This window comes from Labrus mixtus, chromosome 1 (genome assembly GCF_963584025.1).
Source record: "Labrus mixtus chromosome 1, fLabMix1.1, whole genome shotgun sequence".
Taxonomy (NCBI): Eukaryota; Metazoa; Chordata; class Actinopteri; order Labriformes; family Labridae; genus Labrus; species Labrus mixtus.
This window is the reverse complement of record NC_083612.1, coordinates 10,175,218-10,188,843: the sequence shown is the minus strand read 5'-3', so window position 1 is coordinate 10,188,843 and position 13,626 is coordinate 10,175,218. Positions and strand designations below refer to the sequence as shown.

General features: G+C 41.4%; 1 protein-coding gene across 1 annotated transcript in view; it reads right to left on the bottom strand.

Moving 5' to 3' along the window:
- Nucleotides 1–13,626, bottom strand: part of LOC132991998 (protein kinase C-binding protein NELL1-like) — a 259,382-nt gene that overhangs the window by 151,580 nt on the left and 94,176 nt on the right. Inside the window, exons 8-11 of the mRNA XM_061061100.1 lie at nt 8,871–9,005; nt 7,151–7,253; nt 4,805–4,878; nt 1,871–1,970 (exon numbers count right to left, since the gene is read on the bottom strand). Of these exons, the coding sequence (XP_060917083.1) occupies nt 1,871–1,970; nt 4,805–4,878; nt 7,151–7,253; nt 8,871–9,005 (412 nt within the window). The remainder of the gene's footprint in view (nt 1–1,870; nt 1,971–4,804; nt 4,879–7,150; nt 7,254–8,870; nt 9,006–13,626) is intronic.

Genomic DNA, 13,626 nt, shown 5'->3' with positions numbered 1-13,626 from the left:
GGTGACAGCCCTTAAATCTTCATTTTGACATTTTTATGTGTACTTCTATAAGGAGGTCGGGGTCAAGTGGCAACCGCCTCCAGTGTTGAAAAATGAAGCCAGCGAGGGAGTGCAAAATCCTGCAGTTCGTCGAGTGTTCGCTTGAGGCTGGCTGCAGAAGCACCAGAAGTCACATACACACACACATGTATGAAAAAAGCCTGTTTTGACAACATAAATTAACATGTTTACAATCCAAATAGGTCTGATTAGCTCATGTCTTGATCAGCACACACTGTACAGGGGGGATGATTTTTTTTTAATAAATCATCCGTTTAGATTTGATGAAGGATTAGCGTTACTCACAATAAGGCGCATAATTGACCTGATGGTGGGCGCCGAGTAACAGTTTGTTAACAGGCTTAAAACCCGCCTCAGCTCCCAGCCTGTCGTTATAGGTTGACTGAAAGGTACAGCATTTCCATCAATGGGACTCAAAAGCCCCCTGCAGTAACGGATGGGTGACGTCAGGCTTTGCCCATTAATATTTACAGAAGCTGTTTGGGACCTAGATACTGAAAGGGCAAACAAATCTAGAGGGAGACGGTTTGTTGTCGTATTCCAACTTAATTAAGCTTTTTAAATATCAGAAAAAGAGTCTGTACACTGTGAATTGCGCTTCATTAAAAAAACTTTTCTTACTTACTAACTTTCTTTCCAGCACAATAAATCTCTGTCTTTCTCTATTCTCATCGCCCTCCCCTGCCCTCGTCGTCCTTTCCTTTACTCTCCTCTTAGCGTATCCTTTCATCTTCTTCTCAACACCTGTGCCGCTTACTCCTTCTCTCCTGCTTTTCCTTTCCTTTATTTTTAACCCAGGAGATCTAAGACTTAATATTTTTCTCTATATATCTCTTTCTCTCCACTCTAAAACTTCCTTCTCTTATTTTCCATCTCTTATTCCCTAATTTTTTCCTCGCTTTTGTCTACTTCCTTTCCTTTCATATGCTGCTCTTTAGCATTTCCTTTCCCCATACCTCTTCTTTATCTTCTATTCTGCTTTTAACAAAGCATGACTTACTATTTCCTCCTCTCTCGTTCCCTTTACACTTTAAACATTTCCTCTCTCATCATCTTAACCTCCTTCTCATGTCTATCTTTTTCCAGCCTTCACTATCCCCCCCTCCCCCTCCTTTTTCCCCCCTTCTCTCCTCTCATGCTGTGCTTTACACTCTTGACCCTTTCCCTCCTACTTTTCATTTCTTTTCAGCATTGCAGGTTCGGGACCTAACATTTCCTCCCGCCTTCTTCTTTTCTTCCTTTCCTATCTCTTCCTCAACACTCCTAACCTTTCCTCTTTCATATTCTCTCCTTCTCTCCTTACCATTCCTGCCTTTTCTTTTCCTTCTCTATTACCCTTTCTTTTCATCTTCCTCTCGTCTATATACCATGGGTCTAAGGCATGCTGCTTATCTCACCCAAACAAGAGTGCAATTTCCTTTGCTCAGAAGCTTTCCTGCATTTCTTTCATTATGGCTCTATATCTGACAGCCTCCTACAGTTTGTTTATTCAATGTATTTACTGAATTACCGGTGGCTATTTACCCTGTGGTACCTCCCTGCCAAAGCAGCGGGGTACAGGCAAATTGGCATAGCAGGTGCTCAATAGCAGACAGGCCAATCTGCTCTGATAAGTATCTCAGCCAAGAAAGCATGCATAGCAGGAGGAAGAGGAGAGAAACAGAAGAATTGCAGAGGAGCAGCCTGAATCAGCAGCAGGCAGACCGACTGTGTTTACACTCTTTTACTCTCAGCGGCGGGGGAGCGGTGTGTGCACGTCCAACAGTGATTCATGCAACTGAGAAGAGTTTAGAAAAGAACAAAGACATACCTCTGCAAACATTGCAGCATCTGCCGTCTGGTAAGATCTGTTCACTGGCGGTGCAGTTGAGCTCCGGACAAGTTTCTGTGACTTTCACCATCAGGCCGTTCTGCAAGTACACAGGACACAGGCAAAAAGTTTACAATGTCACTGCAACAGTTAAATGTGTGTAAAATCTAGAAGATAGTCAGGCTCCATCAGAAAAAATGTCATTGAAGGTCTTATGGCACATAATCAAAATTTTTCCATAATGGCCTCTGAACGCTGCCTCTTTGTTTACTCAGAATAAATCAGTCACACATTTAAAGGTCTGTAATTGAATTTAGAGAATTTGTGAATTCTTCAATCCTGCAAGTCAACATACATTTGATCTTGAACAACCAACAGGGTATCCTGTGCACCACCGACCCACGTCCTTAGGGGGCCGGTCGGTTGCAGGATCATACACACATGGTATATTTAAAATGACTTTACTGTCACTTTATTGAGAGCGAACAACGTGTTACCCCTTTATCTTCCTCATGATCGCCCACTTTCATCCCTATGTTTCATTGACATTAACTTAATCCTGTTTATATTACCGTCTTTTAACTGTGTTTACACGCTCTCTGACCTCACATGAAGGCTTGTGTGATTAACGGCTTCATTTAGCCAGTTGGAACCTTGCAATTTAAATATCACAAACACTTATATCTATCCACAGTGTTGGTTTAAAGGATGTTTAATAATAAATAAAAAGAGAAGGTATTCTAAGGTTCTCCTGACTGAATGAGGCTGCCATGACAACCGAGAGAGAAAGAGGAATGTAAAGGCTATACATGCCACTCATATTCCCATGGAGGGCATGAATACAGATAGCAGGTATGAGCCACCAAAGAAGGGAAAGAAAGGCAGATAGTACTTTGTGTCATCTTCCCCTGGGCCTCCTAAACAAATAGCCAGCGCTCTGCAGCAGCCTGGCTGGTCGGTCAGAGCTCTGGTAGTCCCGGATGCCTCTCCAGGTCTGATAGTCAAATCTCTGAGAATCCTTCTTCACAACCTACTTCAAAGTCCCGTTTTCTAGGAACATAATAACTGTCCTTGTTTGATCTTTTAATAGTGCAGTCGCTTTGTACTGTGAGGCTTTTTGCTAGTTGAGTTATTTCTCATTAAAAACGGAGAATTAGAAGTTCAATCGTGAACTAATCTGTCTCTCAGTTAAATCCTTTAGAGTTGCATTTGTTATTGGCGCAAAGACTGTGTCTTTAATCAAAGATGCAGATTGTAGGGATCAATCACAGTTAATTATGAGGACATAAACATAAATAAAATGATTATTTAGCCTCTGTTTGCTCATTGCTTTGGTTTAACGGTCCATTAATCCAACTCTTAAGCTGCTTTATTAGCACAAGGCCGCTGTTTGTGAATGCTTTCACAGTCACAGTATGCCACTTCTTCTTTTCAACCAAATTGCAGACGGTTAAATTCCAGAACAGCCATAACAACTTTTACAAGATGATAAATTATGTTATATTGATATCATGGATTTTACTACTTTTATTTTACAATAGTCGTGAAAGATCAGAAAATAGTAACAGCATTATAACTCTGTCATGTAAGATGGCCATGGTGACATCAATCCATTTCTCGTCATCATTTTCAACATTTTTGCAACTAGTAAGAACCTACATCATGTTTTAGTGTGTCCCATTTCCCATCTTGGATTCTTACCATCGCCAACAAGTTAAAATAATCACAAGTGTTTTTTGAAGCTGTACCACACAACTGCGTTGGCCATAGTGGATACAGTTGGCTTAATAATTAGCATATTTCAATACCAAATAGATTGAATGATCCCTGCAATTAGGTGTGTGTCTCTTTAAATGCAATGACTCCCCCTCCCCGAGTTTTCCCAATAGTAGACATCACTCCTTAGCTAAGGGAGAATAAAAACAGTTGACCTGCGCAAAAGTTTTAATCTAGGCTGGGGGTGGAGTCACCAGGGGAGGGGAGGGTATTTTCTTTTACCAGAATCCCACTGTGACATCACAAGTTGAGCAAATTTGAAACAGAGCATTTTCCTCTGTGTTGTAAGACTTATGCAGACCACAAACAAAGGACTGGATGGGTTTATTTCACATTCTGTGGGTCGGTAGACACTCAGGTTACCCAAATATATGTTGAAAAACACTGTAAAAGTGGATTTTTCATAATATAATTGTTCAAACAAAACTCAGGCAGGAGACCCCTGCTGGCCATTAGGAAGAGCGCAGGTTTGGAGCACCTTTGCTACCTTTTCTAGCGAAAGCTAAGTCAACTTCTAATAGTTCTTTGTGGACAACAAACGCTTCCACGAGTGACCCTTTGAATCCTCATAATCAAACATTTTACAACTAAAATAATTTGTCCACAAATGGGGCCTTTAGCAGCGTTCATTATGAGGAGTAAAGGATTGTCTGTTATTTCTTGAAACAAAGCTTACACACAATATAATAATGTTTAGAGATGCCTGAGGGCTCCTAATGAGTCCAGGAAACCACTGTGCGGCTCCTTGTAAGCAATTACATGCATAAAACACTAATTTCCCCCTTAAAATCGTGTCTTTTAAGATGAATGGCTTGCCAGTGAAGAAAGCTCACCTCTGTTCTATGCTGAACTGGAATAATGAGTTTAATTATAATCCATGCAGTGATGAAGCCCCGTTTCAAAGCAGGCCTTTGTGTTGCTGTGTTCATGAGTTATTCTAATTACCTGGCTATCTCACCATTAGAGAGATGGGGGAAAAAAGGCAGATTGAACAGATTTGGTGGAGGGAGGGAAAACTAATAAGGCCTCCTCGCTAATTGAATAACACGCCATGCGGACCACCACGCACATCCATCACACATTTAAACTGACAAAGGAGCCCTGCATGGGGGTCTGATTGCAGGGTAGAGGCTAAATGTCAGAGAGAATATGTTTTACCTTGCATTCCCTGCAGCTCCGGGATAAAAAGCGCTGGCTTTCAGAAAAGGTTCGGCCCATGTAGGTACATTTCGCTGCAGGAAGAAAAAAAAAGAACCCTTCAATAACACTAATAAGTACAGTTACTATGAAACACCAGAAATAGAATAATCCCCTGGCTCATATCAGCTCCAGCGGTACTTTTAACAATAAGAAAAATGCTTTGAAATTGCCTGAGAAGAGAAAAAAAAAAGTTCCCTGCCTTAAGTTCTGCATATTTAATTCTGTTGGAAACAAAGTTGTTCTGCGCTGGTGTGAATAAGCGGAGAGGAAGTGTAACGGCGCATTAAGAATACAACAGAGGAGAGACCCTTCTGCATATTCCTCTGGCAATAGCAGAAATAGAAAATGAAGCATATGATATGAAGTCCTGCTTTTCTCCTCTCCAGGGGGCAGGACTTGCCGAGCACTCAGTCGCAGCGCTGCAGCGCCGCTCCCACATTCCTCTGTGCCAGACCTCTGATGTTCACAGGGGAGGAAGAGGAGGAAGGGAGGAGTGAGTGGAGGGATGGAGGGGAGGCAGAGGAGGGATGGAATTATTCAAAGACAAACTATACTTCAGGGATTGAGTGTTTTTGTGCTGTATAGAAACACAGACACAGCTGTCCGTTGGTCTGCGAGCAGCTACTGGACCCCTGTGTGCTTTATAACAGAGCTTCTTTTTCAGCTTCTATGAACATCTTACAACTGTGATCTTTGCTCTCAGGTTGGTTTTTTTTTACTCCAGTTTCAAAGTGCCAGCAGAACATCAGCCTTGTGCTGGAATAAAGTGTGGTTCTGGTGGTCGTAGAAACTACCTTAATCCATGTAATATAACATCTTGGGTTTTTTATATTAATGACTATCTCCTCTAATCAACAAGGGCAGGAAGTAGCATGACACTTTAAAGATGCATGTGGTAAGACCAGATATGTTCTCTAGTCGTGGCCATTATTGGAGGCCACATATGTAATTCATTGTAGGCAAAGCATGTTCTTTACAGGTCAGCAATTAAGGCCACGTTTACACAAAAACAATACACTGAAAATTGAAAAGTCCGTCTTTGGATCTAAAAAAAACATTCCCTGCTGACACACATGCCAGGCCAGTAGTTGGCGGTGTGACTTTGTAATGAAAAAAACACTTGCATACACACATACTCCATCTACAGAGCAATGAGGTGTAAGAATAATGGCTAATGGCTAATCACCTGTTGGCTGCCCTTTGCAGGCGTATAGGTGGAGTCAGTATGTAAGTAACACGTCACCGCTGATCAAAGTGATGGTGCAGGAAATCCACACTTTACTGGAGAAGTATTACGTTCAGTAGAGTGAGCAGCACCAAGGGAACTCAGATGCTGCTGTTGTTGTCAACCCACCGGCACAAAGCTTATGACAGGAAGTGTAATGAACGTGCAAAAAAAAAGTATCTGTTTTCAGAGAACCTGCATATTGCCACCAGTTTACAAGATAACAAAGAGGCAGCTGTTTTCAAAACTTTGCGTTTTCAGGCACCTAAAACGCTGTTATTGTGTAAACCACAGAACACGGAACAAAAAACAGGGCCCAAGTTAAAGAACATTGACAACTGTTGCCAACAGATTCTACCAGCTTTAGCTAGCTAGTTCAGCTTATTATTCCACCATCTAGTACTCCAACATCTCCTTATCTGTCTGAATGTTTTAATAGTGCAATTTACAAGACAGAGTCCGTAAGTTTAACTCTGTATGAGAGTATGAGTGAAGACAATGAATCATACAACCTCTGTTAGTGGAATTAATGGGGATTTAATTTCTTAACATCCCCACTCTTTTCAAAGAAGGCATTTGATTAAAGAAAACAGCATCTGTCAATGAATACAGTCTGTATGAAATCCTGAATGTTGAGAAGCTTTACAGTTTGATGTTGTTACACTTCAACATAGAAACATCAAAAGATACAATTAGATGAAATAACTTTTGATTCAACTTGCACAGAAAAGAAGGATTACACAGGATCGTTGATTTTGAAGAGCAGCTGTTGAGTGATTACAGGATGCGCAGCTAGTTCATAAAGAGAGTAGGATATAAAGTAAACAGTGATGTTGAGTTGACCATGGCGTAGACTGAGCAATATGAAAAACCAATACAAACTTTCACCAATGTATATCATCCTCAGCTATTTTACTGCTTGGCAAATCAACAAATGAGCTGCTGTGTCAGCAGTTTATTTGGCCTGAGCTTATTTGGGGAGTGTGAGGGGTATTTTTGTAGTTGTGAAGAGCTTTCACGGGTTTGTTGGTAAAAATGTCTCCTGCCTCCTGATCTAAACAGATGCTGCTGATACTTACGTCTGCATTTCCTGCAGCAGGTCCCATCGATGTGAACAGGCAGGGAGTCCTCTGAGCAGTTTGCCGGAGGACAGAAGATCCTGCGACACTCCACCACACCATTCTGAAAGAGATGATTTTCTTTTATCTGTTTTATTTTTTTATTTTACATGAAAAACATCAGACGCACTTACAGTGAGCTTCAAGGTTCTGCCTCTGGCACCACAACAAACACCACCCTGTTAACGTCTTCTGCTTCCATCGATGTCTCATGTTACGTTTGCACATCTTTCTTGAAACGTTATGTCTTTATCTTGGCCCTGTTAGGTTGTTCCTTTTCTCTTCTTGTGTTGTAGGTTTCGTGGAATTAGTAGGCACGGCTTCCCAAGTCAGCCTGACTGAGAGAAACCTGGGCCCAATGCGCCCAGTCGTTATAAAAGCTGCCCCCGTAGTCTGATCAGAGAGACTTTCTGCATGCGACTAGTTTGGCTACTTTGACCTCCTTCTCCAACCAACACATACAAAAAACACTTTTCACAAACCCACTCACTTACACTACTGACATCCAAACTAAATGTTATTTCTGTGCCTCTCCCTTTTATTTGCCATGGCCTTTGAAATGGTCAGGACACTGAAGAAAAAAATCCTGCTATTGTAAAGATTTTAAACATTTGAAGTTCGCTTTTATCCCAATCAGCTGAAAAGCAGAAAATCTTAGTTTTTACACCATGCAAATCTGCCCCAAAACTGTGCAGAATCCCACCCTTACATGTAGAAATGCAATCTGATACAGAAAGCATTCAAATTTACAAATGAAATAGAAACAAACTGTAATGAGCCATCAGATAATAGATTCATCATTGAGCTCTGGATGGCAGATAGTGAAAGTGAGCGACCTGCTGATAGCAGGTAGTTATCCAGGCCCTGAAGGACTGCTTTCATTTTTGCGGCTGATATCTCTCTCTCAGCGTGCGCCTCTTCATTTCATGAGTCATCTGAAATGATTCCCCCAGGACGCTGCGGTTATCAGTTAATGGCATGTCCGCGGGAGGAAATCAGACCGGCTAAACTCCACCCTATGCTTGATGTGCAATGATGCAGCCAGTCTAATTCCCCAGGGCGCCGCGCTGGCCTGATTCAACAATTTTCAAAGTCTGGTTCATATGTATGAGTGCAGGCAGGGAGGCTTATTAGGTAGGGGGGGGGGGGGCGCTTATTAGGGGGTAAGGCAGGGGCTGTTAGAGAGGAAGGTCTGATGGGAAGGCAAGCTAAGAAAGCTACGTGTTGAGAGGAGGGACGGGGAAATAAGGGCTGTAATGACTTTCAAGTTAAGAAAAAAAATCGACACAGTTCATGCTGTGCTTTAATGTACTTGTAGTCTGTGATGCTATTTTAAAAAGATGTAATTTGCCTTTTAAGTGTACCAACTTTCCCTTGAATATTTATGATTTGAAGAGAATCCTTTACAACACGTGTACTTGTATTGTTTACAAGTGGGAACACTCCTCATGCTATGACAGCTGCTTTTGCATGGAAGAGTGTCAAGGCCGGGTACTAACTGTAAAAGCTGCCACTCCTATTACAAGATAAGACCCTAATCTGGATATTTCTGCCTAATTTAGTAAATTCAGAATACAATTAAATGATTGAAGTACTAAATATCACAGGGATTTAAAAAAAAAATGCTTAGTCGAGCGCCGTTGGCTCACTCTTTGACGGTAGTGGTTATGGTAACGCTTACCTTGCATGCACAGTTCCTGCAGTTCTCCGGCTCCACCCACAGCTCTTTGTCCCTGTAGACCAGACCGTTGGCGCTGCAGGTCCTCTCACAGTGACAACCCTCCAGCTGGGTCAGCCTGGACTCTGCGTAGTTTAGCTGGAAAGAACAGAATGGCCTGAGTCACAAAACTAAATCAAAAGTCTGATAGTGTGGAAGCAGGTTAACCTCTCACCCCCCTCCCTCCCTCCCTCCCTCCCTCGCCCTCTGGCGTGCCCTGATTGGCTTGCTCCGCTGGGGAGACGACTCATTAGAAGGGCACATGCTGTAGAATATGAAGAGATCATCATTCAGCTCAGGCTCCAAACCTCAGGCTATAATCTACTGAGAAATGACAGACAGGACTGACAGCTCCGATCCCGCCTCACATCCCCTTTTATCCCTACACACTGATCAGCTCTTCTTCTTCTTTTGGCTTAGTTCATGCTCTACGCTCGTCCACGGATGTCAGAAATGATGCATCTTTGACCGACTGAAGTGTCACACGGAGGGTCACAGAGAGCTGGATGCACCGATTAGGATTAACTTTCAATCAGGATTCAACAGCTTTTTTTTTGAAATATTATGTTTACTTATTTCATTCCTACTATGTTAAGGAAGCAAGTGTTATTATCATTTCAAAGTTCAAAACATTTTTAGAAATCAAGAATGAAGGCTTTTTATCCTAGAAACTTTGAAGAGTTGGTTGAGAGGAGTGGCGTGTTTAGAGGATGGTGCAAGTGAAGTTTCTATCAAAAACTAGCTTTATCATTGTCTGTGATGTAGAAAGTATTATATTTAATTAGGTTATTTGCCTTTTAAAGGAAGAATGTGCAACTCCTTGGTCCAGTAGAATTTGCCCTTGAACACCAGCATGAAACAAACTGCTGTTTGGTGACAGCGCCGCTATTCTGAAGCCTCCGCTCTCCTCCAGTGGAACACCTCCTACTCCCCTCCACTCGAGGTCACACGAAGGATTTATCAATTAGAACGCAGCATGATTAAGCACCATTAAGTTAGTTGGGATAAAATTATCCTTTGCTCAAGCTGTAATCACCTGTGTCCTGCATTGTTGTGTTAGCAGGCTAATGTTAGCACACCTTAGTTAGCTTGTAGCTTCGTATTGAACATAAATTGACACAGAATGACCGAGATCTAAAGACACTTAACTGACATCCAAATAAGCAGTGAGTATTTTATTCCTCTTTTCTCTAGTCCTTGACTAAAATAGCTTTATACTTAAGGCCGTCCATGTAAACATGATGTAAACACGGCTCGACAACAGTGCAGCTGGTGGGACTCATGCTTCTCACTCATTGTAGACAGTTATGACTCAGAGAGACATTCACAGAGGATGTACTTGATTTCTGCTGTATTTATGTGTAAAATGTTGTACATTCTTCCTTTAAGTGTACCAAAATAACTATGTTATTGTAAATTTACTTGTATTGTTAACAGCTTGGAATAATCATCTTCCAATGGCAGCTGCTGTAAAAAAAAAAAAAAAAAAAAGACTTTGCAACTTCATTTTTTAACTTGAAATGTATTAACAAACATGAACTCCAAACATTAAGAGTGCTAAACATTCGAGATCATTTTTGCTGTATATAAGTTTAAACCGATTAGCTCACTCCTTTGATGGTGAGGGTTAGGTTCATCTCATAAACTTTGTGGCTCCAACTTGAACCGTATCAATGATTTAACGAACAGATTAAACAGATTACTGAGAATGATTTGATCACGATGAATGTCGTGAATTTAGACTCCAGTACACGTTTTAAACGCTAGGTTTCAGAGGTAAATTTAGCTCCTTTCAATCAAACCTTCGGTAATATATTTATAAAAACTTCAAGCCTTATTAATGTCTTCCAATCAGACGCTAAAAGGCTTCATGTGGATATTCAGCAAAGAAGAAAAAACAACAATAACCTGACATCTTTTGATCTGATGGATGCAATAGATAACTTTGAATATCATAAACCTGTGGTTCCCAAGGTAGGGTTCGGGACCCCCAGGGGGGTCACAAGTTGCCTTCCTGTGAGTCTGTTTATTAAGTTTTGTATATATGTCCACTCAGTGCTTTGTAGTTGTGACGTTTTATTCTCGTGTGTTGTTCTGTTTTGTGTTTGGATATAGGACTATTAGTGCATATGTGAGGCAGTGTGCTACGGTATAGCCATCTCCAGGGACAGTCCCAATCTCTTTTTCAAAAAGTTTGGGAACCCCTGTCATAAGCAATAACTGTAATTCGTTTGATGACTTGATTTCAGTCAAAGCCTGTAAAGAAACCTGCATCCATTAAGGTTCAGTTTGTATTCATCTATAATCTTCTTTCTATGATTGAGGAGGTTTATTTCTGTACGTAACAGCTCTCTGAATCCATTAAGGCTCTCTTATATAGGAGCTGGCTTGCTCACACACAAACAGAAAATCACTTATAACTTGTTATATCTATGAAATACACTTACTGCCTGACCCTGAGCAATCACAGAACTCCGATAAACGTGGGAGAATTCCAAAAGGTCCAATTGAACCGTGCAGCAAAGGTCAGCTCAGAAAGTGTAGGTCCATTTAAGATATTTGTGGCTGTCTGCCGCTCTGCCTCCTCTGCTCCTCTGAGACCTGCTCTGGCCTCAGTGTCACAACACGAGAACTCGTCACCAAAATCATAAAGGCTTCCGAGGCGAAAAAAAAAGAAAAACTGCTCGATGTTACTGAGGCTTTTTCGCTTCATTTAAAGGAGTCCCGGCTGGATGCTGGAAAGCCGTGTGAGCTGTGAGCGCTAAAGATGTGTCCTGTCAAAGCCGCAAAACAAAATGTTTGAAATGCCATTTCAAAGACTGCGAGGCTGCTTGCAGGCACCACAGTGGAATACCTTTCCTGTACAACCCGAGCATCAAATGTCACAAAGGAGTCAGAGGCTAATAACCATGTAGCTCCTATGGGTGATACATGAGGCATGCAGACATGATCGGAATGATAATTTGAACAGCTGTCACATTATAGGGAGGTGTCAAACATGTGGAACAGAAATAAAATAAGATCCTGAGGATGATCAGTCTTGGGAAAATTAGCAACTAATCAGATAAGATCTGTGAGGTCTGACATCAAGTAATTATCATATTTAAGCAATTAGTTAATAAGAAACACACACAATGAAACTCTTAAAGTTTTGCTTTTTCAGTGATGGTGGAGAAATCCTTTCTCCCTAAGCCTTCAAAGTTGGCTACAACATTTTGAAACAAATGCCAAAAAGGGAATTATTCTGTAGGGACTACAGAATGAGCTACTGCTGAATGAAGGGGAATTTGGAAAACACCAAAACACCATTTACCATTGCAAACACTGCAAACGTCCAAAAGCTTGTATCCGAGTCCCAAAGTGAGGAAAGAAATGATCCCCCTTGGATTCACAAAAGAACTCCAAAAGAAGCTTATTTGGGGGAAACTTGCAGAATAATATAGGTCTCCTGAAGTAATGATAAATATTTGAAAAGCTGACACAAGGACCAAGAGTCCTCTGTTAAGGATAGTGGATTGTCTAAAGCTGCTTTCAAGGCTTACACACAAGGGAATCTTATGCAGCAGCAGTGGAGGAGAATATCTTATGTGCTATACATCCTTTATTCAGACAGCTATCCTTAGAAAAGTGTGCATTAGTGGCTTATTTAAAGCTGTTGTAAGCGCCATGTATCTCAAGAATAGCAACCCTCCATTAACCGAGAGAACAGCCTTAGAGACGGATCATTCTGGAAATAATGCTCAGGAATTTAAGAGGAGAGGGACAACAAAAGTATATCTTAAATATTTTGGAACATGCCAGGGAAATAAAGAATTTAAGACCAAGAAAAGTGTTGTTTCAACAAGGCTCAGATGTGTGAAGTCCAATCTCAGTCATGATTTTCCCCTTCTTTTACATTTTTACTAACTATTCATAATACAAGCTGTGTGAATTAAAGCCACCACAGCATTGTCTGAGCTTTTCTCCCACATTGTGGTCAAGAAGGTTCCTAACCAGATGTCACCTTGCATCTGTCATCTCTCTCATTGAGTTTACACGGACTTCAGTATCCTAGTTTTGATCAAGTAGATCTTCATGCTGATTTTAATCAACTCGACTAGACCTCATCTCAATTTTGAGAAACCCAATTTTGCCACCTGGAGACCACAGAACGAAAACGGGATACCACATCATGTACACGCTCTACACAAGTTTCTGACAGCTACAGACTACCCCACAGGCAAGTAACGTATCAGCCAAACAAACATGGCGGCGGCAATGAAAGTGTGCCTTACTTCTGGGGCGATAAAGAAACTGAGCTTTTTCTTTTGGTAATAAAAGAGTTAAATATAATTGGAAGTTTAGATCTATTCAAGATAGTTGTGAACAGGCTGCAGGACGCCACTTTCCCAACTCATAACACATAATGGGGCGGCTGTGGCTCGGTTGGTAGAGTCGGTCGTGGGGGTTCGATCCCCAGCTCCTGCAGCTACATGTCCTTGGGCAATTGCTCCTGCTACTTCGTCAGTGGTGCATGCATGTGTACCAATGGGATTAGTTACCTCTGATGGTCACTTCTCTGCCATCATTACTACTAGGCCAAACATCAGAACAGATCCGGGATACTAGAATTATTCATGATACAGAAATATGTATGATCAGGTTTCTCTGTGTGCATGTAAACGCCATATCCTCACATATCCCCAATATAATCAAAACCAGGGTAAGGCTCAAAACCGGG